Genomic DNA, 26839 nt, shown 5'->3' with positions numbered 1-26839 from the left:
CAGCAGGAAGGGAAAGGAGAAAGAAACCATCTTCCTCATCTTCCTATTTAAAATCCTACTAAATTCATCAAGAAATTTCTAAGTACCTTTTAATCAAGAAATAGTAATATATATATAAATGTGCATTTATATGTATATATGTATACACACACACACACATATATATATGTATATATGTATACACACAGATCTTTTATCCAGAAACCATGTTATAAAATTTATTCCTTCTAAGAATTTATTAGAAGTCAGTGATGGATTGATTATTGCTTAAGACTTTGCAAACCACTTCAGTGCTCAAAGTACTTTTAAGTTTTAAAGAAATATTTTTTATGCCAGACCTTTGAGTACCTAGATTTACTTTATTTATATGTATAAAGTCTTGAAATAATTAGCAATTATAATTCACTTTGGCAGGAAACATGTATCTTAATTCAACCAGCATTTATTCCTTTGTAGCTCAATATTAATTTTCACCGAATCTTGATCGATTTCTGCCTCTTGAGATTTATTTCAGAAAGCATATTCATTGATCTTTAATACTCAGACTGTTAGAAAGTAAATGTTTATTTTCCTACCTGCAAAATGCCCTCATAGTGTCATTCTGCTGACGTTTTTTCATCATTTAGAAGTGAAGTGTGTTTCTGTTCTTGGTTTCTGCAAAAACAGTGTAATGTCAAGAGCATAAACTTTAAGGATAAACAGATTTCAGTTCAAATCCATCCCTTCCCCATCTGTAAAGCAGAAACCTTAAGCTTAGATGATTAAAAAAACAAATGGGTATTTTCATACCTCTCTAAAATATCTCCATCAGCTAATTATGATAGGTAAAATTAATTTGTTAGAGAAATTTCTTTGAGTTAAGATAATATCTTTTGAAAGCCCCTAGGAAATATGATAAACAAGATAACAAGAATAGCAACTAGCAAATACTAAGAGTTTATTATATGCAGGCACTGTTACAACTTATTTATATTTATTAATAACTTCCACAATCCCAGAAGGAGGTGGGAAGCAAAATCAGGGATCTGCAAACAGGGATCTGCCAGTGTCAGAGAGCAAAATTAGTTGTGTCCCAGAACATGCGCCTCCACCAAGCAGGATAGAAGTCATAGCAAACACCACCACATTAACAACTCCATTTACTCATCTAACAAAGTTTGGTTCTTCTAAATGGTTTTATTATGCTTGAAATTTAAGTTTGATAACTTTCTTTTTCCATAGATCTTGTCCCTATCCATACTGCCAGAATAGTTGGTTTCATCACATAATCCCCAGAGGATCAGCATGATCTACAAATTAAGATTCGAGATCCTCATACTTTTTTTTCATTCAACAATTATTTATTGGGCATCTACTATGTGTCAAGTCTGTCCTAGTCACAGAGCTGTATTTGAAACCATTGATAATTAAAATCTTTCCAGGGAGGGAAAAATATTAATAAAAAACTGAAATAAGTAGATTATATACATCAGAGGGAGATTATAAATAACTAAGCAATGCTAAGCAGGGATCTGGGGAGCAGAGTTCATGTTATTTAGGGTAGTCAAAGAATCCTCATTGAGAAGACAAAATGGCTTTGAAGGGGAAACTCAGTCCTGTGAGAGAGCTCATCTGGTGCTAAGGTTTTAAAGCTGAATTATGCTGGGGCTGCTCAGGGACCAGCAAGGAATCCAGTGGAAAGAAGAGGAAGAAAATGAGGCATAGAGTAAGCAGAGGTGAAGTCAGAGGTAACAGAGACCAAATGACAGCAATTCCTGCAAGCCATTGCAGTATTTCAACTTTTATTCTCAATAAAAATGAGAGTCATTGAAAGATCTTTAGCTACCACAATTTTTATTTGACCCCTCATCTAATTGAATCATTCTGGCAGCTTAATTGAGAATACAGTAGGGCAAGAAGGAGAATGCGCAAGCCAGTCAGGTGGCTTTTGCAACCATTTAAGTGAGGAATGAGGGTGCCTTGAAGCAGGGTGGAAGCAGTGGAGGTGGTGAGAAATGAGAGTCTGGATGTATTTTGAAAACAGAGGAAAGAGGACTTCCTAACTGGCTGCATATGGGACATGAAAGAAAAGAGTTGAGGTTGACCCTAAGGGTTTGGGTCTTTGCAACTGAGAAGTTGCTGTTTGCCATCCTTTGTCCATAGAAACTGGATCATTGTGGGTAGAACGGTTTGAAGAAAGATTGGAGGTTCCCTTTGGGACATGGTAAGTTTGAGACGTCTATTAGATAGCCACATGGAGAGGCCGAGTATGAAGTCCAATGTAGGAGTCTGGCATTTAGGTGAAAGGTCTAGGTTGGAGATATAAGCCATCATATAAGGCATACAGATGGTTTTTGTAGGCAAGAGACTGAATGAGATCACCAGAGCATGAGTACAGAGAAAACAGGAGGCCCAAGGACTGAGTCTAAGAGCATCCCCGTAGTAAGAGGAGAAACCAGGAAAGGAGATAAAAAGGAGCATTCCCTAAGGGAGAAGGAAATCCAGGAACATGTGGTATCCTAAAAGCCTAGTGAGGAAATTATATGGAGAAGGGATGTTTAACCGAGAAAATACTGCTGATAGGGCAAGTGTACACTGAGTCCTGCTTACTTACCCTTGACTTAGTAGTGGGTACAGAGACTTTCTTGGAGTGGGCTTAAGAGACACTAGAAGAGCAATTGGAGAGACATCCTTTCAAGGTGTGATTATTGTAAACCCTTTCATCCAGTGATTCCCCGACTCTGAGTCTCAGTCCTTCATCTGTAAAATGGGGATAATAGAAGCATTCCTCTCATAGCACTGCAGTGAGGTTTGAGTAAGATACTGTATATAAGGAGTTTGGCATAGTGCCTGCTACATAGTAATCCCTCAACATGTAGTAGTTCTTGTTTTTTTTTTTTTTAAATAATATCCTTTCTGGGGTACCTGGGTGGCTTAGTTGGTTTTTAACATCCTACTGTTGGTTTCAGCTCAGGTTCATGAGACTGAGCCCGAGATCTCAAGGAATCTCCTTGAAATTCTCTCTCTCCCTCTACCTCTGCTCCCCACTCTTACCCACTCCCCCCCCCACACACACACATATTCTCTCTCTCTAAAATAAGAAGTAATATCTTTAAAAATAAATAAATAAAATAATATCCCTTTTTCAAACTCTGCATCTGATTGGGAGAAAGAAATACATTGTTTTCAAAAATGCATTTTTTATGAGTGGATTAAAGTTTATGTCATCTGCCCTGCACTCTGTTCCAAAGTGACACTGTGTTGTCTCTCATAGCACTTTATCAAAAAGTGGCATAACATTGTTGCAATTTTTACCTTTTTTTTTTTTTTTTGGTAGCAAGAGTTTTTAACATGAGATCTACCCTTTTAACAAATTTTAAAGTGTGCAATACCGTATCGTTAACTATAGCCACAAAGCAGATCTCCAGAACTTATTCATCTGGTTCATCTGGCATGAATGAAACTTTTTACCTGTTGAACAGCAACCCATATTCCCAGCCACACCACTGCCCCTGGCAACCAGCACTCTACTCCCTGCTTCTCTGAATTTGACTATCTTAGATACCTTATGTGAGTGGAATCATGCAATATTTGTCCTTCTGTGACTAGCTTATTTCACCAAGCCTAATGTCCCTAAGGTTCGTTTATGTCTCATGTGACAAGATTTCTTTCTTTCTTAACACTGGATAACACTCCACTGTATGCATACACCACATTTTCTTTATCCATTCATCTGCTGATCCATGTTGCTTCCGTATCTTGCCTATGCTGATATACATCATTTTTAAGTCTCATTTTCCATGTAATGGCCTCTTACGATGGTGACCTTTTCATTTTAAATACTTACATTCCACATTCTGGCAAGAACTCTCATTAAATGCCAAGAGCTGTAAGCTACACTCTATGAATCAGCTCAATATAGGTTCTATAATAAAGAATTAGCCTCCCAAGAAATTAGCAGACCCACGAAACAAAAACTCTCTATACTAAGAAGGGAAAAGGAAACTTAGGTGTTGTACAAGTTTCATTTACATTTTGTTGTTGTTGTTGTTTTCATTAAAGTTGGTTTAAGAAGAAAACAGCAACCTACTTTCAGGCATTTTGATCCCCTCCGTATTTGATAATTTAACATATTGCTTTATAAACTTCATATGTTTTCATCTTCTTACAAAGTTACAAACAGAGAGAATACAGAGAATACAAAATGAGATGTGTTACCCTTCTGTTACTGTGGGAACAGATATCCTGTTGCTAAAAATGTCACATTGTTCTTCAATGTCAGATAAGTGAAGGTCTAAGCCAGAAGCTTTGAAAAGACAGCAAAAGCTACACCCTAAATATTTTCCCTGGCATTTGTGAATGCTGTGTCCTTTGCTTCAGGAAGATAAACTGGACCCTTCTATTATGAAATAACGTAATCAATCATTTGCCAAAGCCTTACTTTCACAGCTGCTGCTGCCCATATGGTGCAGACTCAGAGGAAAATTAGTCTGACTGTCACGTAGAAAAAGGAGAAAAGTCATATCTTTTGCTCCATGGGATCAAGATATATAAATTAAGGAAGGCAGAGTCATGAACAAATGTCAGCAGCGTGGAATGATAGGAAAGGTGTAGAATATAGAGTAGGTTTTCTAGACCAATCCCGTAAGTACCAGCCCAGCTCACTCATATATGCCATCAGGCCAGCCAACCAGTTTCCCAACTTCTTTATTGGTCTGCTATGCTATTAGTTGATCAGGTCTTTGGCAATTTCTTCATATGTCTAACATATGTCATTTGAGGTTTTTGAATGATTGAACAGTAAGGCATGTTTTGGAGTCCGATAAGAATTTAGAAATCACCAAGGATCTCCTCCACAGCACCTCCAAACCGATGAACATGAGCCTCTTCTTGAATACACTTAGGTATGGACAAGGGCTCAAGCCATTCTCAAGTCTAATTATGAGAAAGTACTTATAATATTAAGTCATAATCTGCCTTAACTTCTGTATATTCTTCCCACAGAGCAAAAGAGATGATATTCTCTCCCTTTTCTATATGACAACTTTCATATTTTTTGTTTATTTACCCTGCTCTTTGCTTTGTGCAAAGTGTTCCGGTGGCTTCCAAGCATTTCAATTTCTTAAAAATGACTCATTTATTGAGAGCTATGAAAACACACCAGATACGGTACTGCATACTTACATTTCCACACCTAATTTTCACTAGTTTTAGGAGAAGGGTTTAGTTAATATCCATATTTTACAGGTGAGGAAGCTGAGGTTACAGGATCTGCCCCAGTTTAACTCCAGATCCACAGCTCAACCAGCAACTTCCACTGTGTCTCTTTTCTGATATAACCTGACTCTTGAACCCCATCTTCTGGCACCGTTCTTAAAATATGACACCTTCCCATGATTCAAAATCATAATCTCCATCTGAGTACCACAGAGGACTTACAAGTATAGTGTATATGTTTTGTTTGCTTGCTCCTGAGTTCATTTCATTTTTAATTTGGCTTCTGTCAGGAGGAACATACCTTCTCCACCCCACCATGGTCCCACTATTCCCTCTTATCTAATGCCTGGTCTTATCTGCACATTCTGGGTACATTCCCAGCCCAGAGTGGGCACTTGAGTTGGCAAGGCATACAAACCACCAATTCACCTTTTCCATTGCTCAAACGCATCCTTCCTGAGTCTCCTTGTTCCTTAGTTCCTCAAGGAGCCCAACCTAGAGTTAGCGGTCTCTTTCATCAACAGCTGCACCTTAGCATTTCGGGTCAAATTTATTTGGACCAAGATATTCAGTGCTATTTTGAATAACCCAGTGCTCTTTCTTAGGATGTTAAGTATCTTGGGGTTTAAGTGCCTTTTCTTTGTAGGAACCAGGCAGCACCAAACTGGTGTTTCTAGCTCCCTCCTCTCTCATAGCTCAACAATTGGAGATAAGGGAAAAAGAACAAAAGTTGGTAAGTCTTGGCCTATTGTCAAACACCTGAACCTTACATGTCTTGAAAGATGGAGACAAAAAACAACTAAGATGATTTTCTGTAGTTCTCTGTCTGTCTGCCATCAAATTCAGTAGGAAAAAAAATTACTCTGGTTTTAAGCTATTTTTCCTATGCTAAGTGATCCAGGTGAACAACATACTCCCTCTTGCCTTTGCAGGCTCTTCTTCCTACTCTCTTACCACATTTTCCCCAGAGAAACACGTATAATGTGGTTTTCTCTCCTGCTGTGTCTAAGAGAGAATTTCATTAATAAGATCGGGATAAAAAACTAGTCTAAGACATAATTTACATCTTTACGACAGAGTATTTCACAGCTTTTGCTTTTGTGTAGGTAGCCTACAGACTTGATGTCTTAGTTTTATCTAAAGCAATTTAAGTGTGGTATGACTCACCAACAGTTATTTCATCTGTTACATACCCATACGTTAAGACTTAAAATTGTGAATATATCAGGAGATAGTGAAAAAAGTTCAAAAAATGAAATAGTTCTGCACTCTCTTGGAAGAACAAATGAATGGGAAAAAACCATTCCTACACATAATGCTATACAAATAAATTCATCACATTACCCATGACAATGGTGGCTCTAGAGAGAGTAGGCTTTAGTGTTTGACATGTATCAACTCTAAAAGGGTACATACAGTAGGGAAACCAGTCCAGTGAGGGTTACAATCTTTAGATTTTCCTTTTAATTTTGAAGAGAAAAAACTCTTTTGAGCATATAACTCAAATCCTTTGGCAGGATTTATCTATTATCTAACAAAGTTTTCACTTAGCATAAGCAAAACTAAAGAGACTGGATGTTATATGGAAAACACCTTAGTGAAACTGCATTATTATGAGAAATTCTACAGACACTATCCTCACCCAAGATAGCTTTATACTGAATTGCATTTGGACCTCTAGCAAGATTCTAACATTTTAAGCTATAATTACTGTACTTTTATAACATTATAGTTTTACTTCACAATAATACAGTTTTACTTACCTTATTATAAAAATTTACTAATAACATGGATATCTTCCTACTAGAAAATTTTAAGTTCTGGCTAACTTGAAAATTTCTGTCAGTTAATTCTAGAGATTTTAAAACTGTATACAGTAAAAAAAAAAAGTATCACCTTTAAAATAAGTGTGTTTAAACAACAACAAAAATCTTATTAAATAAAAATAAAATAAGGAAATCTGTCTTTTTATCCAGGGTTGGAATTTGTTTTTTTTTTGTTTTTTTTTTTGTTTTGTTTTTTTAGGGTTGGAATTTCTTAACTTGTTAGATTAAGAATGTGCTTTCCAGTATCCACGAACCCCTTACATTTATCGAGAATTTTATGTATATATGAATTTGTGTATTTTTCCTCAGGAGAATCAATAGTTTTTCCTCAGATTTTTTAAGGTTTATATGACTAAAAGAAAGAGATATATTTGATTTTTTAAATCCAATTAAAAGTCTGAGAAAAAGAATTAATTATGACCTTTTTTGAGATCAATAGCCACTGTGACATCAACTGTTATTAAAATGATGGCTGGTCAAGAACACCAATTAGTACCATTTAAACCTTTAACAGGCAAGATTTCTAAATGTATACAGTCTTCTTTAATTTATTCCCTATCTTTGTATTAATGCCCCATAATACTTCTGGCTATCTGTCTTACAACTGGCTCCACATCAACACTCAAAAAAACCTTTCTTCTGACAGGGGAAGGAAAGAGTCGAGAAAAAAAATTTTGCTTTAGAGTTTCATTTACTCATGATGAGGCTGATGCTTATCATCATATTTGACTGTGTCGCTAGACCTCAGAGTAGTCAGAAGGGACACTTACAAACCCTGTAATGGGCCATCCACTCTCTTCCTTTCACAGACCATCCTCCCCACCACCACCACCATGTTTAGCCTCTTAGGTTATATAGCCTTGGAGGTATTAAACCTTTCATTTCTCCAGTTTCTTTCTCCTTTACCTAAGACTTAAAACCAGCAGCAGCTCTAACCAACTAGGACAACTTCTAATCATCATCAGGGGCTGGTTTTTGTGTCCACTTCATTTTCACCCACAGGTACCTCTATTTTGCACTGCTCGGATATTTTAAAGTTCAATTCTCTTAGTATCTTATAGTGAAATTTTTTTAAAAAGAGAGTCATTGAGTGGAAAGGAAACAAAATTCTCTTTCCACCCAATTGTTTTTATTCATCATTCCTTAGACTTTTAAGTCAGGAAAAAAAAAAAAAAAAAAACATGAGGCAACCTGTTTTATATCTTAGGGACAATTTCCGGGTGGGGGGAGGTGGTAAGGAGAAATCTGCAATAAGAGTTTTTTCTGTTGAAGGGAAGTGAATTCTCTAACCAATAGACAACCTGATATTATTTTGCTGTCGTGGATACAAAACACAAAACTTCTGAGAGAATAACTCCATTACGCCAATACTCTCAAAGCTCCCACTCAAAATTACAATGCAGTGCCGTGTGAAAACTGGTCTTATTTCCAAAAACACTTATTGGATTCATTTTCTTCATGTTTTCATGCTTGTTCTATACTGTGTCCTGGCACCTAATCCTTTGAATGTCTTCCTTAAGGGCTTGCACATACAGCTGATGTTAAAGCTGAATAAAGCCTTCTCTGGCACATTGCAAAAAGAGATGTTTTTATTAACTGGATAATTTATATCTCTTTTATTTTTCCCTCAAACTCAGCCTGGAAACCAGAACTTAACTGCCAATGTGCTGGAGGTAAATGCTTCACAGACACACAGAGAAAGCACACCAGAAGCCTCTTCCTCACGCCTTCCTCCTATGGTGCTTTTTAACTGAGCCACTTTTTACTCAAGGGTGGCTCCAGCCAAGTCACTGTCGCTGCCACCACCTGCTGATTTGAGGCCTCCATAGCTGCATAGACCCCTGATCCTCTCACTGCTTTTTATAAACCCCTTCTCCTTACTCCTGACCTCCTTATCCACATCTACACTGCAGGCTGTCTCACTACCGACTTGTCCTACCCCTCCAGTGAGCACCCCCTGCCATTCCAGATGAGCTCAGGTAGCTGAAACCATCCCCAGCTGTGGGTCTGAGGTTTGCCGTGACAGCTGGCACCACCGTGATCTCCACTGCTGCCATGCTTGCAATTATTCTTCCTTCCTTTGCTTGCACCACTTTTTATACAGATTCCCATCCACCAAACACAAGGACTGATTGATTTCTTGTCTGCCATCTTTGCTGCCAAGCACTTTTATTCACATAGGTGCAAATTATATCTAAGCCAATTCCATACAGTCCATCCCAAAAATCCTTGACAGTCATCCTCATAAGCCTCCTTTGAGGAGAAAGAGTCAATTCTCTTCACTCATTTTGGAGTCATTTATATTTACACCATGTTGCTCTAGCTAATGAGTTTGTACAGTGATTTGCCTTGATAAGATTTTGTTATCTCAAAGAAGAAATTATCTCAGAAATTTAGATACATATACATATAATATTCTGATGGTTATATTATAGGAAAAGTCTAAAAATTCTCAAAAATTTTAACCCATCCTTAAATCCTAGTAGATAACAGCAAATTCTCATACGAGTGTGTCCTGTGTGAATAGTTCGTATAGCCTTGTTTCTCACATTAACAATTGTTGACCATATGATGCAAATTCTTGTTTCTCTCTCACTAACTGCTACATCTTTTGAACCTAACTGTCTAACAGGTGTGAATGATGTAAATACTCTTAGCCTACACTGCAGAAATTTAGCCCTCTGATTTTTTGGAATTATTTTTCTTGAGCAACTCTGGCATAGAAATTTGTGACTTCATTTACAGTTTTATATATCAGTAATTTCTTTTCCACTTAGAGCAATATATAAATCCTACACATATGACATCATTTAAATGTGTCTATATGACAAGTTGTCCCCAATAAATGATTAGTGAATGACTAAAATGCCTTGAAATTTTAAGATACAGATTTTCAGTCATATGTAATATGTAGATAAGGGCTTCACTTTGAAAGGTACATCACTTTAGGCAAAAAAAAGGGGGGGGATTTTTTTTCTAAAACTAATTTCATAATGAAGTTCGAAATAAGCACCATTATAAACAAAATTTTAGTTGTGATACATACTCTTTATGTTGTGTCAAGGTCATAAACCTGAAAATTTCATGCGTGGAGAAATATAAGCCTTGTGTTTTCAGGACATTGCAATCACAGAAGACAAAAGATACTTTTTAGTATCTTTCTTAAATATTTAACAATGCTTTAGATGGGGTTTAGTATTCATTCAATGGCTAGATATAAAACTTTGCTGTGAAATGTTCCAGTTAGTAACTGGGCTACAGAAAAAAAATTTTAAAAAATACCTCACTTTCCAGGGTATACCCCACCTACCACTACAGCCAGGAGCTCAGCAGACCTGGGCCTCTCCATGTCTTACTGGATTTTCAATAGTTCTTTACTTTTAAAACTTTAAAAAATGGTAGGGCCTTTAACCAAAGATACAGAACAGTGATAGAATATCAATTTAGGTACTAACTGATTTAATTAGCTATTTTTAAGACTCTTCACCCTGTGAGGACTTCTCCCACTGCCTATGTTTCTGCCTGTGTCTCTCATGAATAAATCAATAAAATCTTAAAAAAAAAAAAAAAAAAAAAAAAAACCCTCTTCAGGAGCCTGAAAGGCATACATATAGTCTTGTGGGCACCTTCAGAGCTAATTGTAACTGAACTTAGTTTCAAGTTGCAATTTAAATTGCACCTAGATTCTCCATGAGATGATTTTCCTAATAATTATTTCAGTATTACAACAAAGTATTTTCTAAAATTCTATGATATTATTTCATTAGTAAACTCCTAGTTGATTTAGCACAATGAAACCCTAAGTCTATTTGCAGTAAATATAAATAAATATTTTTTAACCTGTCATCAATGTTACTGGAACTGTCAAAATAAGATTCAAGACAATTTCCCTAAGTTTAGTAACAAATTAATGTAATGGTTTTTAATAAGAACTCTCCTGCTTTTAACATTTTAACATTCATTGTAACACCCTATAATAATAGTATTACAATTATATTTACAAAGAACCAACTGGTTTGGGCAAGGTGGCAAAAATATTCTCACATAATTAGTCAAAGTTACAGACAGGCCCTGAAGCATTTGGGTAGGCCAGCACCTCACATCGTTTGAATGCCCAGGGCTCTTTAGGTAGCAGATCTAGAAGATATATGGTGGCTTGTGACATGAGAGTGGTTTCTGCAAGAGTTTAGAGAAATACTTAATCAGTAAGCACAATCATTATAGTGGAATGTTGATTGTAGGACAGATGTGGTATGGCTATAAAACAATGAAATTAAATTAACTCCTGGGTCATTTCAAAACATCTGCTTTAAAGTGAAAATTCATGGAAATATGCAATTGACTACCTACATTTCAGGCCTATATTTTACAAGTTTAATTTGTTTTAAAATAAGTAGAAAAAGTTCACAAATGATGGTTCTTTATGTGCATGTGTGTGTTTGTGCATATTCAGCTGTAAGGTATTTTAACTAAACGCTCTCACTAACGTTTTGTCTCATCCGCATGCATTATGTAATCTCCATCATGCTTCAGGCTGTGTTGTGGATGGAGAGGCATGCTCAACAGTGGTGAGCTCAACCTCCGTGAACTCAGCTGATCCAATTCAATTCAATTCAATCAGAATATATATCTATTAAATATCTACTATGTTATTAGCACCAGACTGAACGCATAGAAACTTATATATGACAAGTATCTTGAGATATCACTGGGGATATAAAATACCCAGCTATAAAGCAATCAAAATAATGAATTATTAATAAACAAAAAAAGGCTCATAAAGTGCTAAATGAAAGTGCTAAATGAAAATCTGATTCTTCTGGAATAGATTGCTTCATGATAAATAAATCCAAACAGTTGTGTTCCTCATATTATCAGCTTGCCTAGAAACATCCATCCACTGGAGGATATCCCTAAGCCTGAAAACCAATCTCCTTCTTCCTGTCAAAGAAGATTCATTTCAAATCCCTCATGCAGAGCAGTGTGACAATGTTCTGACCACCCGTCATGACTCTAAAAGCAAATTCACCGTCCATGTTTATTTTATACTGACTCCCACTGATACTTTTGGCATCTCTGTTGGCAGAGTGGCATGCCCAATGGTCAGCTGATTCTATTCTTCCTAATTACCTCCTGTGCCCTCTGACATCTAAGACAGTGATTTCAGAAATAAGGGGAGATAGAGAAGACATTGAAAAAATGTACCCCATCCCTGTAGACATCAGTTTTCAAAGTAAATAAACACTTGACAGCTGATTGCTGTCATGTGAGTAGAAGTCTTTTATTGTCATCTAAAGGAATGATGTTTACAGGGGACTATGTGCTATAACAGGATGTCTTTGCTCTTTTCCCAGAGCCAGATAACAGTGAATGGAAACTCTGGAGGCGCTGTGAGTCCAATGAGTTACTATCAAAGGCCATTTTCCCCTTCAGCTTACTCTCTCCCAGGCTCGCTCAATTCCAGCATTATCATGCAGCATGGCCGGTCACTTGGTGAGTCATTTGATAGTCGTGATTTCCATAACAATTTCAATATAACAAGTACAAACCACATGAGAAAAATACCAGAGTAATTTTTTTTAAAAAAGGAGGAAGAAACATTCAACACACCACTAGTTAATGATGCTATCCTAGGGGAGGAATTAAGAGCAGAGGATTCAACACTGGAAAAGTAGGCATCCAGCTATTCCAAGACAATGATTGCATCTACCTCCGAGGCTATTAGGCATTTGGGGTTTGGGGCAGAAAGAAAAACGTGGCCAGATAGGCAGGAGAATTCACATGACCAAAACATTCATACAGCACATTTCCTTGGATGGCAAATACCATCCATGTTCAAGAGAGCCTATTCTTTTGTGGAAAAGTTTTCATTGTAGAAATTTGTGTTGGTATATATAAAGAATTGTTAAAGAGTTAAAACAGTCTAAAAAGGGAACAGGCTGCCTCACCAAAGAGTAAACAGTAAACTACTGCCTCACAAAGTAATAAACTGCTCTTCGAACTGAGACCAGAAGACCATCGGCCAGGGATATGAGTTCCTTTCAGTAATGAGCCCTGAATGTCATAGAGAGTTCTTAATCCTTTGAAAATTAAGAATTGGATGAAAGAGAGGTCTTCTCCAGAAAAAAAAAAAAATGAACATTTGAACATTCATAAGGAAAAATTTTAAACATATAATTTCATGGAACTTGTGACTTCTTTGAAGCCTCCTGGATAAGAACTTGTACTATACGATAACAGATATTTTTATGTGGCAAAATATATTAGGACTATTTAGAAAATAACAGAAGTATTTCTTAGTTTTAAGAATGTCAAAAAAAATCAAAACACTAAAAATCAAACCAGATCAAACCATCATCCGAATTCATGCTGAGAAAGTTTCCATGACGCTGAGTGGCTGGAAGGCTTCCAGACAGCAGGGAGGAAGGCGGTGGAAAGTTTGCCAGCAGCACACCTCTCAGAAAAGCAGAAGAGGACCAGTGGTCTGGCTACCACCCCACTACCCAGCAACAGAAAGAAATTAGAGCATGAGGTTTTGACCCCCATTTCCTTTTTGACAGCAGGCAGGACCTCATCTTCCCCAACCCTGTTTGTTGAAAAACATGATGTCATCAGCTTACCCAGGAACATTCAGCAGGCTCACTGTGGATCTCAACTTCTGTGGTCAACAAAACCTGTCTTACACTTACATGTAGCCCTGAGACTCATTAAAGAAAAGTCTAAATATCCTTGTGCCTTCTCTAATGCTGCTCCTGGGGATCATCTGTGAATCTTAGAATGAGGTACTTTAGAGTATAAGAAAGTAGAATACCTTTGTGCCATGAAGTTGCTCTTAAACCATCAGTCCATGGTGCAGTATTATGATGGGAGTCCATTATACCTAGAGTTTTTTACACAGCTATACATTATCACACATCTATAGTAAAACTATAAGTTATTCTAGGCCATAATATTTCCCCAAATAATTATCAGAGTCTGACTTTTTGTCTTCATTATCTGTCTTAATAAATATGACTTTGTCCCTCCCACCCCAAGAAATAGAATACATAAATCCTTGAATGCAGACAGGCTTTCATATTAGAGCATATCAGTGTGCAGACAAACCATTCTACGTGGAAAGAAATTCCCTATCTAAACACATGGAGCAGATTCCAATCGGCCAGTGCCCAGATAGGTCCTGAGGAGCGTATATACATCTCTCCTGCCTTAAAGAAACTTTACATTGAGGACAAAAGACTACAAAAATGACTTTTAGTGCACCTATGGAAAAAAAAAATAAAGGTCTAAATTTGTATCATGTAAATATCAATTCATTGAATCTTGTGAACCATATTTGAAGACAGAGTTAATGCTGTTTGCTTAGGCTGGGACTTTGCACATACGAAGTGCTTAAAAAATATTTGTTTTTTTAGGAGAAATACCACCATCATTATTCCCGACTCAAATCCTTTTGGGGATTAAATGGGAAATCAGAATCAAATACCACATTGTGTCGTAATTTAGAGTTGGCTTGAAAAGGATCCTGCTTTTATGTACAATGGCACATGAAATCATTCTTCATCAGCAACGGATTGAAAATACTTTTCCACTGCAAACTCAATTGAACATAGCCATAATAATAGTGATAGCACTTATAAATATTATAATAGATTTTAACTTATAGGGGTCCTCACTGTACTTTCCCTTATACTGATGAGTTAAATCCTTTTAAGTCTTACTTGTGAAGTTCTATATAAATTTGTTACAAAAACACAGTCATAGCTTTTGAGATGAATAGATAGATATACATACATGTACACACATATATATGTAATCAATTAACGCTACCCTGAAACATTAGAACTTTTCCATATCCACATAGAAAGAGACCTTCCTGAGTACTGGATCAGACTATGTCAAGAATCATTCTTGCTCACCAAAATTTTGAAATTTAGTATAAAAAAGCAGGGAGCCATATTATCAATTGTGCCCGATGAATGGTAATAATGTTGACCTTCATAATTATCTGTGAACTAAGCGTAAGTGGAATATATAGTACACGAAGTCCTCTCTGTTTCTTATGAAAATATACTAAAAGCTAATAAACACGGCATGAAGACAGGAACATGATAAATCTCAACTAAATTTTATGCTTAAGGCAATTTTTATACTCAAGGGGCAAGAAGTCGTGGGTTTTGGTATTTTAAAGTAAAAGCAAAGACATTATGGCCATAGTGGCTACTTAAATAAAAATCAACACCGATGATTTAAAATCGTTTATTTAATCCATAAGCCCTCACACGTAAGTGCATGTTTGGATGTGGAGATTTCCTTTTTTTTTTTTTTTTGGATGTGGAGATGTCCTAATGTGATCTTTGTTTTCAGTTTACTTTTACGAAATTGCAGCTGTATACTCACCAGTCATATCTTTTGTTCTCAGAGGACATTTCTGCACTTTCAAATAATAGTAGTCAGCAATGTCACAAGAATACTAATGTCTCAGTTCCTGCCTCCTCACCTATAAAACGGAGCCAAACATACTAGAAGGATAAGATGAGGTGATACATATAGTCATTTCTTCAACAAATACCCACCAGTTACCTTGACGTGGATGGACCTGGAGGGTATTATGCTGAATGAAATAAGTCAATCGGAAAAGAACAAACATTATATGGTCTCATTCATTTGGGGAATATAAAAATTAGTGAAAGGGCATAAAGGGAAAGGAGAGAAAATGAGTGAAAATATCAGTGAGGGTGACAAAACATGAGTGACACCTAACTCTGGGAAATGAACAAGGGGTAGTGGAAGGGGAATGGGCGGGGGTTTGGGGTGACTGGGTGATGGGCACTGGGGGGGGCACTTGGTGGGATGAGCACTGGGTGTTATGCTATATGTTGGCAAATTGAACTCCAATAAAAAAAATTTTTTTAAGTCATTTCTTAACACAGTGACTGCCCCAGGGTCACACAGTCTTTTTTTTTTTTTTAAGATTTTATTTATTTATTCATGAGAGACACAGAGAGAGAGAGAGAGAGAGAGAGAGAGGCAGAGACACAGGCAGAGGGAGATGCAGGTTCCATGCAGGGAGCCCGATGTGGGACTCGATCCTGGGATTCCGGTGTCACACCCTGGGCCACCCAGGCATCTCAGATGCTATTTGGGACTTTGAGCAAATGCTATTCTTCCTCTCAACCTTCTTCCGAAAATGACAAGGACCTTGTTGCTAGCATCCTGTTGGGTACATAGCTCCATGATAACAACAGTGGCTCGAATGGAGGGTAAATGGGTTAAAAGAGATAGTGATGGAAATAAACCCCATGATAGAGTTGGCATCACTCTGCAAGAGGCACATCATCAATTTATGATTCCTTGTGCCTCAAATACATTGTATGTCCCCAAACTGTCTCCGCAGATTCCACCGAGGCATATCCCCAGCACGCACAGTCTCTGGACGGCACCATGGGCAGCTCCATTCCACTGTACAGATCCTCAGAGGAGGAGAAGCGAGTGACCGTCATCAAAGCCCCGCACTACCCGGGGATCGGGCCCGTGGATGAATCTGGAATCCCCACAGCAATTAGAACGGTAGGGAATGCCAGGGTGTGCGTTGCTGCAGGGCTGTGCACAGACTCCACAAAGGATGGATTGTCGATGGCTTTGTGCATTCCTACGCTCTTATATAATGAGGATTGCCCTCTGTGCCATCTGAGTTCTCATGAATATTATGCTGTGTGTGGCGGAGAAAGAGAACTTGTCAATCGAAGCTAATCACACAATCTGGGTTTGCATTCTAATTAAAAATCATGAAAATTGTGATCTTGATAAACAATAAAGGTATGTTTTGTTTTGTTCTACCTTTTCCCAACGAGTGTCAGGGCCATAGAGAGACAAAAGAGAAGGAACAAGAAAATGCGAATTCTTTGGCTGCATTGAATTCCCACGTGCATGGCAAATAAACCAGTGATTTGTTTCTTGAAATGGATGTGTGTTCACATCCAGGAGATTGGGAGCTGTGAATTGGGCTTTGGGAGGTGAGATGATTTTGGAGTGAAGGGAGTTAATGTCATGGAAAGGAAGAACTGTGAAGAGAAATACACATTTTCGTGTCCCTCTTCAGCTGTGCCTGCTGTGAGCCCTCAGTGATGATAAGTGAAAGTGTTTGGATTTTTTTTTTTTAAGTCTTTAAACTCTGCCAAAGTATTGCTCAGTGTGTCAGGGCAACCCCTTCTGGCAAAGCTCCGCAGCAGCAGAGACAGCTATTGAGAGCCTGGGCAGGCAGCGGCTCGCTGACCAGTCTACTCGCAGAGAAGGTTTGTGCTAGACGGCAGGAGGAAGACTCTGGAAACCAGGATGAGAGCAGCAGCATCTCTGCAGGTGAACTGGGGGGATGTGCAAGAAGTGGGTGCAGGCTGCACTCACGTGCCTGCAGCAGCCACATACCTGGCGGGGCTGTTGCCAAGAGCTGCTTCCCTGGAATGCGAACCCTGGGGGGCCAAAGACAATAGTGGGGAGAGGAAAAGAATGGGAAAGAGATGAGGGGGAAAAAAGCAGTGGTAAGACTGCATTTCTCGCATGGGGATTCCGTGTTCTGAGAGAAGAGTTAGAAATCGATTATTCCAAGCATCTGTATTAGAATTGAAAGCCAGAAAGTCAATCTGCACACAGTTGCTGGGGTTGTGGACTCTGCTAGATGCTGGGAACGTTGAATGTGGCTAATTACAAAGTCCTAGAAAAATCTATGTTGGAGCTGATGATTGTCATATTTAAGTAAAGTAATAGAAAAAGTTCAGGGATTGTGACTAACAGCCTTATGACAACTATATGTTTCTGGTGATGTGTTTGTCATTTGTTTCCCTTTTAAGCTTTCTGACTCAAAATGGTTAAATTTGAAACTTCTTTTCCAAATAATGGAAGGATACAGTGTCAGACAGGAATGGTGTCATCGGTTCTGTTTCATTGACCCTCAAGTCACAGTATATACACAAATTAGGAGATTCCCTGGTTCTATGTTGTTATAGATTTCTGTCTGAAAGGATTGTATCTGAGATATCTGGGTGTGTCTTTAACTTGATAAATGATATATAAAAAACCACACAAAAAGCTGGGCCAATTTTATTTTTATCCATAAGACATAATTTTCTTAAATAGCAAGGACTTGCTTACTTGCTTACTAGTTTTCAAAAGGAAAAAAAAAACAGACATCGTAGTTAGTGAAAATCAAGTAGTATTAAAATTCTATATTGTCTCTCTACTTGCAAATCACAGCATGTTTAGATATGCATCAGCAGATACATGTACTAAACATTCGATGCTAGTTTCCTTTCTACAAAATGGAAAATGAAATATAAACAGCCCAGACGTTCCTTATAAGGAGCCCTAATTTTTATGTACAGTCGTGCTCTTATTTAGACTTTTAAAACTTTGCAAAGAAGGCACAGGTCTGTGAAGACTCTTATTCACGGGTCCCTATTTTCCAGGCTTGCTGAGCACATCCCCAAGTATAGCTGTGTTTATAAATGTTGAGTCAGGCCATCTCTGAGCCACCGCAGGCCAAGAATCTCCAAGGTTGTTTTTCTTTCTCATCCGTGTAGAAAGTAATGATTATCAGACTCGAATTGCTTCACACGAACTTTCAGCTCCGTGTATCCACCAAAGGCAGTCCTGTCTCAGTGTATCATGTTATAGTCTCATTTTAGACAACTAGCCTATACCAAGGAAACAGAATTTTGTAAAGTAAACTAGAAACTCTAGAAAGCCAAAAGTCGACAAATGTACCTTTGAGTTATTTGAATGAAGGCTCCCGGTCTGCCCTCTCTCAGGTGACCTGGGACATCTGTGTTAGCCTTTTACTGCCATTCTTCACAACAACAAAAATCACTAGGGTTCAGGTCTCAGGAGGTTGTCGAATTAAAGCCAGCTAGTTAAGTGAAATACAAGATTCCTTTCTTCTAGTTCAAATATAACACCGTTTGAGCCTTTTCAAAGCTAGAGAGGGCAAAAATAGAATGGAATCACTGTATACTCCTATGTAGGAAATCTGTGTCTCTTCCCATTTTTGGAAATCTCTGCATGATAAATCAATGTAGAGTTCTGATACTTTGTAAACTGTAGAAATGTAAAATTCAGGTGCATTCTGCCAAAATTACAGAAAACAACTGAATCCTGAATTGCTAGTAGTTTAACTGTTCACACAAAGATAACCTTGAAGGACACATACGAAAGTAAACTTCCTTCAATTTGAGTAGACGTCTATTTCCTTGGCCTCAATCTCAGCCATAACATGTCCATGACGCCATTTATAAAAGAGACTTTAAATGCTTAGAGTGCTTCATTTAGAAAGGGACACAGAGTTTTAGCATTGCCTTTTACCAGTTTCACGTTCCTCTTTGCCAACCAGTTGGGCACTTCCTGGCATCTCTGTGCTCACCATATAAAGCTAGCAGATGGCACAACTGAGCTCCTGCCTGATACGTGCCCTCCAGCAAGTGAAGAAAAAAAAAATCCTGTCTGTCAAGACACATTGCCATATACAGTGATATAACTTACTTGTTAGATTTCCTTGTTGCTATTGGTTGTGTCCAGGTATGGCTGGGCAACATGTTGGCACAAAGTTAGGTCTTATTTTCTATGGCTGAATAATAAAGGAAATAAAACTTAACGAAAGGGAAATTGATCTTTTATGAACATGTCCCTTAAAGACACATGTTCAGCTACTGTATTTAAACCAGCAAATAGGGCAGCCCCAGTGGCTCAGGGGTTGGCACGCCTGCCTTTGGCCCAGGGCGAGATCCTGGAGTCCCGGGATCGAGTCCCACATCAGGCTCCCTGCATGGAGCCTGCTTCTCCCTCTGCCTGTGTCTCTGCCTCTCTCTCTCCCTGTGTCTCTCATGAATGAGTGAATAAATAAATAAATAAATACCCAGCAAATAATAACTAGACTCCTGCTTCATCACTGCACCCCTCTCGCCAGCTCCCACCATCTGAATATAAGGTCAATCAACATTATCCTCAGCTTCTCCATTACAGAAAGAGCCTCAAGTGAATGATGAGGTGATTCATAACAAAGTCAAGTAGCTCTTAATGTTAATCTATATTTATGGTGACTATCAGAAGCATATACCTTAGGTTCTGATATGGCACAGACTCTTCAGTTTCCAGATGAAAAATGCAATTACATTTCTGAGGGGAAATTTCAAAATAAATTTAGATATGGCACAGACTCTTCAGTTTCCAGATGAAAAATGCAATTACCACATTTCTGAGGGGAAAAAAATAGGATATAAGGTCTATACCAAAAAGCTCAGTATAAAAAGCACAAGAATATTTTTGTGGCAGTCCTAACAGAATATTTTATATCAAGAGAACTGTCTCGGAAAATCCAGTTTATTTATTACCATACACAGAATGATTGAGTTTCTTGCTAGAGTATTTCTGGAAATATTGAGATAAAGATCTTGCCAAGCAAAATCATTAATGATTATAAAGGTGCAGGTCTCCTTCACAGGTGTGCAGTCAGGTAGCATTCCATCTAATAACCTGGATTCATTCATTATTTTATTCAATAAATATGTAATGCTCCCTACCTCTATTATCTATTGAGCATATCTTATATTCTAGGTATCGTTCTAGGTCTTACTGTATATGTGGTTTCCTTCTATTTCCATAACAACCCTATGATATAGATATAATTATCTCATCTTAGAAAGGACAAAATTGAGGCCTAAAAGCTTACTTAACTGGTCCAAATTCATATGGCTAAGAATTATGCAACAATAATTAAAGGAAGCAAGATTTGGATCTATGTTGAGCTGACACTAATTTTTTCTTCCCACTACAGTCCACTGTTTCTACCGTGTCCCAACCCAGGGGTGTGCAAGGAGCTTCTACTCTAAAGGAATTTACAGTTTAGCCAGGCAAAGTCACATACATTTTATTAGCATGTTTAAAAACTTTCAAAACAATATTTACACCTTTTTAGATTTGCTGCAGGACTCCAGACTATGTACTCTGGACTATGTACATTCAGTATGTTAGTAATTTAGGCTAATAAATATGATATTTTTATTTCTCTAAATTTAAGCTGATAAGAATAGAGTTTGAAAGTCAAAAATATCCCCTCGTTAATTCTAAAAATAATGTCTTGGCCAGAACACTCACTAAAATGTTTTTAAGGATAATGATAATCATCACCAAAAGGAGGTAAGCAAACTATTACAACACCACAGCTTCTAGTCCATGAATTTTATATAAATATGTTTGTGCAAACATCAAGTATCTAGGGCTGGGCACAGTATGATTCAGAAAAATTAAAACCATAGCATACGATGTTCCAATTCAGCCTAAACTCAAACAAAGGATAACCATATTTACAAGCTGCCTGCATAACTGGATAAGTTGCTGGTACTACCATCATGAGATAGATTTTTTTTTTTAAATCACAGAACAGAAATCTGCTCTGTGAAAAGATAAAATATAGAAAGAAAAACACTGAGGAACCCTGTTGATTTGGAACCAGTTTTTTAACCATTGGGCATTCTCTTTTATAGACAGTTGACAGACCAAAGGACTGGTACAAGACAATGTTTAAGCAGATTCACATGGTGCACAAGCCAGGTATGTATGTTACTGGGTTTTCTGACCAGACCCCATGGGGGAAGGCTGTATGTGTGCTCTCCTGTATAGTTCTGGTTCACACAAAATGTTAGGACCCTAGCAACACCGTGGCTGGCCCTCTTTCTCTTCTCTTCTCCTTACGTCACCCTCAAATCACAGACACCTGTGCTCCTGCCTCACTGCCGAGCTGCCAAGAAGCTCTTATTAGGTGACCCTTGGAGGGCCTCCAGGTGCTCTGGTCCCTTCCTTCTTCCCTGGGCACAACCTGGAGCAGTGTGGGGTGGTGTGTGCGTAAACAGAATCCTTGTTCCTCTGTCCACACATGTCAGCTGCTTACCGAGTGAGCAGAAGTAGGTCTCTCCAGGTTGACAAGAGACCTTTAAAGCACTTCCCAGAGGAAATTTCATGATTTGGAAGAGAAGGCTGCCCGGAGAAGTGAGGACAATCCCTTGACCTTGTATGCTGGGGAGAGGGCAACAGAGCAAATGCGTTACAGACAAGCGAGCACAAGCTACAGGAGCCCAGCAACAAAACTATCTTAGAAAATTATAAAAACGAAAAAAAAAAGAAAAAGAAAATTATAAAAATGGTGTTATGAACCAGGCAAAATACGGTGGTTTTCTACCACATTTTTTTGCTTGTTTCTCTGAAGTGCTACTGTCTTGTTATGATACGGTGACCGGATCTGTATTACCATAATATTTATGTTTCATTTTCTAGATGATGACACAGACATGTATAATACTCCTTATACATATAATGCAGGTAGGACGGGTTTCCTTGCTCGCACTGAATCCTGTATGCTCGGCAATGCTTGGTTGCACTTCACACTCACTTTTTTACCCCTATTTGAGCCGCATGTTTTCGGTGTATACAATTAAGAGGATGCTGTTTTTCTTTTCTCAAAGCATGCATGACAAAAGGATCGATCTTTTCTCATGGAAATGAGAACTAATACTGTTTTATCTCATTCATTCTCACTGTCATTTCATTCTCGGCTTCAGGAATGTTTAACCAAAGTATGAAGGACAGCATGAAAGAACACACTGTAACTAGGGTACAAAATAAGATAAAGATCTCCTTTTATCAGCAGCGAGAGTGATCACAATTGCGTAAGATCTCTCAGATACACTTCACAAAAAACAAGTCCAGCAAAGTATTTTGTGACTCTATCCATGCTTGTGCTCCAAAAATGCAACCATTCATTGAAGGATTTTTAAAAATCCCACTCCGCTGGGCCACTTTTCTGACTCACAGTTGCCAACGGTCATAATGGCACGACTTCAGTTCTGGACGTTTCTAACTTGTATTTGAGTGCGTTGGTATCCTGTGACGTGGAGTGAAGGACCCCTACAAAATGTTTCCCTTCCTTCTAAATGTCACAGTAGGGGATCCCATGTAGGGCCTCCTGTCACTTCCCAGCCTGGGCTGGGGACTGTTGCACAGCGTCTGTTTTTCCTTTCTTTAGAGCAAGCTCCAAGGCTTAAGCTACTCATCTCCCTCTCAACAGCTGCAATCTCATATAGGGACCCTGGGGGCAGCCTGGCCTCAGAACCACATAGGGTCTCCCCTCCCTGAAGGCCAGCACTCAGGCGGCCCTATAACTGTTAGGGAGTCTGCTAACCAGTCCCCAAAGGCAAAGAGAGAAGAAAAACCGGACAGAACCAGGTTAACAAGCTGCAAGACCTCTGAGGTTTCCATCCTCACTCTTCCAGGTGATAGCAGGAGGCCCAATAAAATGTTTTCCTTCAACTTTTATTCCTAGCCACACATCCTTTAGCTTGTTAAAAAACAAAATTCAGCCCAGTAAATTTTTACAGATATTACCGGCTTTGTTCAACGATTCATGAGTCTAGCAGCATCCAATCTAGCAGATGGAAAGGAGCTCCCAGGAGCTGTACAAAATGAAAGACTTTTATAGGCAGAAAGGAGCCAAATAAGGAAGTTATACTAGGGAAAAAAAAAAAGTGGGTAGGTGATTGCAAGGTTACCTTTCTTCTAAGGGATGGTCGGTGTCTATGAGTGAGATGACCTCACTAGTGCTGGCCAGGCGATTCCTGATTGTCTGGTTTAAGATTCCATTTCTAGAAGAGCCAAAACTGTAATTAAGTCTCCATTCGGTGACATGGAGCTTAGCATACATAAGTGACTCTATTTGGGGCCTGTTTTGTTTTTAACAAGCTGTAGAGTTAAAATCAGACTGTAGAATGCGGGCAAAACAGGTAGTGCAGACATCGTCTTTTCTTTTATTTCTTCAAAGATTTATTTATTTATTTTATTCTGAGAGAGAGGGGGAGAGCACCGGCGGTGGGGAGAGGCAGAGAGGGAGACAGAGAGAACCTCAAGCAGATTCCCCACTGAGCAGGGAGCCGCATGCAGGGCTTGATCTCAGGAACCTGAGATCACGACCTGAGCCAAAATCAAGAGCCTAAAGCTCAACCAGCTGAGCCACTCAGGTGCCCCCAGACATTGTCTTTTCACTTGTCCTGGCAATTTGTATGGACCTTTAGGAGAAGCAGATGAATGACAATTGACTTAACTCAAAAGACTAAGGTGGTAGGAAATTCAGAATTTTTAAAATTATTTTTACTATTGAAATTCTGTATCCAATTAATAAATTGAACAGTAGTTACATATAACCTTGCAGAGCCCTTTCAAGATAGTTTTGCTGTTTCATAGGTAGACAAAGCAACTGCAACTAGACTCTCCCTGCTACTAACCCTGCATCCCAGGGTGCTGTGTCTTGTACTTCCTGCTTCTTTTTGTTTCTATTCTTAAGCCATCTCTGCTACCCACTTCCCCCACTCACCCAAATCAATCCTACAGGGCTGACCCTGGTGCCATGGGTTCCAAAATAACTCCGCTGACCAATCCACCATCTTCTGAAATCTTTCATTCCTAATATGCGTTTTCCTCATTTGGCCATTCTCATGTTACCAGTTATTTTCAATCACAATTCTACCCATGTCTCATTTCCCCAGATACAGTACAAGCTTACAGAGGATTTTTGTGTCTTTAAGCCTTGCTTATATACAGCACATATACAACTCGCTTAATATTTTGTTTGATTGCAATGAAGATTTTAATTATCATGTAAATCAGAGCTTTGAAAGTAATAGAAGAGATTTGGAAACAGTTCTGTGCACTATTTTTAATCTTCTTCTGAAAACTTATCTATATTACTAGTTTATATTATCCAGGAGAAAATTTGCCGAGTACCTGTAAGTTTATTCCTAATTACCAGTCTAAATTATCACTAATTTCAAGATGATTGTTGAAGATTTACTTAATCAGTCATTACGTATAAAATATATCAATTAACAAATTAACATGTTAATAATGATTAATCAATTAATACTATTCATAAATCGATTGAGAACATACTGCCCAATGCATGCATCATGAATATCCTCACTGATAAAAATTTTGGTCAAATCACTGGATATTTTCTGGAGTATAAATAATTTAAAGTGCTTTTAAAATATTATCTGCTTCTGTTTGTTTTGTTGTGTTGTGTTTCGTGACAGGCCTGTACAACTCACCCTACGGTGCTCAGTCACATCCTGCTGCAAAGACCCAGACCTACAGACCTCTCTCCAAAAGCCACTCTGACAATGGCACCGATGTCTTTAAGGACGCCTCTTCCCCCGTCCCTCCCCCACATGTTCCTCCTCCAGTCCCACCACTTCGACCAAGAGACCGATCTTCTACAGAAAAGTAAGACATTTTCCCCCAAACTGGCCTATATTTAGTTTCAGATGACAGTAAGACCATATGGCACTTAGTAGAAGACTCAGTGCTTATGTTACCGAGATAGTACATGTACTACTTTAATCAACACATGTGCCATGTTGACTTCCTCTATTGGGATTGTGGCAAACACAATCCTGGTTCATAATATTATAATCACCAAGGCTTGAAGTAACATGAGCACAGTCTTTTGATCAACAAATGCATATAGGAAGAAAATAAACAGAAATAATTGACACATACTTCCTCTGAAGTAGCATGTCAGAGACTCTGCATTTAATTTTTGTTTTCCTCAGGTTTGGAATATTAGGTCTATTAGTGATTTACAATTTCCCCTCTGGTACACAAAAACCTCTTTTTTGAAAGCAGGCGAGGTTATTCATAAATAATAAATAAGGCATTAGTTGTGTCTGTGACTCATTTCTACCAACTTCTCAAGATGATACTAGTTTTCATTTCCCCACTGAAATTTTTATAGAAGCTATTCACATGAAGATAAAAATTTATAAACACACTTTATTACTGTGCAATTTTTTATTAGGATTATGACTAATAATCCTGCTTATAGGTAACCTTTATCGAGAGCTCACTAGGAGCCGAGCACTATGCTAAGTACTTTCCTTGTATTATATCACTTAATTCTGAGAATGATCCAATGAGATATGTTCTATCTTAAACCTATTTTAGAGAAAAAAAAAAACTGTGATTTAGAAAATAAAAGTAAATTGCTCCACTCATAAGCTCATATGTCCAAGCCGATTCAAACTCAGCTCTGACTAAAGCCATGGTTCATGCAATACTAGCAATTAATAACAATATAAGAATTATTCATTGTTAATACTAATTACTAAGCATCCAATTATCATATTCATCCCATAAATATTACATTGTACCATTGTACCATTAAGAGTAACTGAGGGTTGTAGGGGATACAAGACATCATGAAACAGACACACATCACTTTAATCTCCTCCTGATAGACTATATGTTTGTAAGTGTGATGCCTTAAATTTGAGAAATAATTGGACACAAAATGGTATCTTTGCTATTAAAAGAGATCCAAAATTAACTCAAACTTAAATGTATTATTTGTCCTATGTTTAGTAGAAACAAATTTCTCATTAAGAAATATAAACTCTTAAAAATTCCTAGATGGCTTTCATATACATTGTCTCATGTGATGCTCAGAATCTCTCTGTTGAATATCATTTACCAGTTACTGGTAAGCCAGGACCTGCCCCTAATTTTCCTGTCTCTTAGACCATTTCTATTTCTTTCTATTTCCAATGTGCTAGAGTCAGAATTTAACCCCATTCCATGGGTCAGAATTGCTCCCATCTATAGTCAGAAAATCCTCCTTTGAGAAAAATGTTTGTCCCAAAGGAGGCCTTCTTGCGCCCTGGCTACCCAGAAAAGCTTTATTTTTCAACATCCCTCGTTGACCACCTTCTGAAGGCTATCAGTTCAGGAAA

At 38.1% G+C, this 26839-nt stretch overlaps 1 protein-coding gene and 1 long non-coding RNA gene across 51 annotated transcripts in view; one reads left to right on the top strand and one right to left on the bottom strand.

Moving 5' to 3' along the window:
• LOC140604684 (uncharacterized) overlaps window positions 1-11788 on the bottom strand; it is a 30168-nt gene extending 18380 nt beyond the window's left edge. The window contains exons 1-2 of the long non-coding RNA XR_012007496.1: window positions 2594-11788; window positions 576-654 (exon numbers count right to left, since the gene is read on the bottom strand). This is a non-coding gene — a long non-coding RNA (uncharacterized lncRNA). The remainder of the gene's footprint in view (window positions 1-575; window positions 655-2593) is intronic.
• Window positions 1-26839, top strand: part of SORBS2 (sorbin and SH3 domain containing 2) — a 215393-nt gene that overhangs the window by 130983 nt on the left and 57571 nt on the right. For 27 of the 50 annotated variants that reach the window (XM_072776009.1, XM_072776011.1, XM_072776007.1 and 24 more), the window contains 5 exons: window positions 12377-12515; window positions 16417-16589; window positions 21551-21617; window positions 22338-22382; window positions 25145-25334. In XM_072776009.1, the coding sequence (XP_072632110.1) occupies window positions 12377-12515; window positions 16417-16589; window positions 21551-21617; window positions 22338-22382; window positions 25145-25334 (614 nt within the window). Of the gene's footprint in view, window positions 1-5842; window positions 5930-8659; window positions 8696-12376; window positions 12516-16416; window positions 16590-17126; window positions 17379-21550; window positions 21618-22337; window positions 22383-25144; window positions 25335-26839 lie in introns of those variants that run through there. The other 23 variants (XM_072776014.1, XM_072776042.1, XM_072776041.1 and 20 more) reach the window with 6 other exon arrangements.

Source organism: Canis lupus, chromosome 15, assembly GCF_048164855.1.
Source record: "Canis lupus baileyi chromosome 15, mCanLup2.hap1, whole genome shotgun sequence".
NCBI classification, from domain to species: Eukaryota; Metazoa; Chordata; class Mammalia; order Carnivora; family Canidae; genus Canis; species Canis lupus.
Note: the sequence above shows the minus strand (reverse complement) of the source record. Positions and strands in the feature narration are given on the sequence as shown.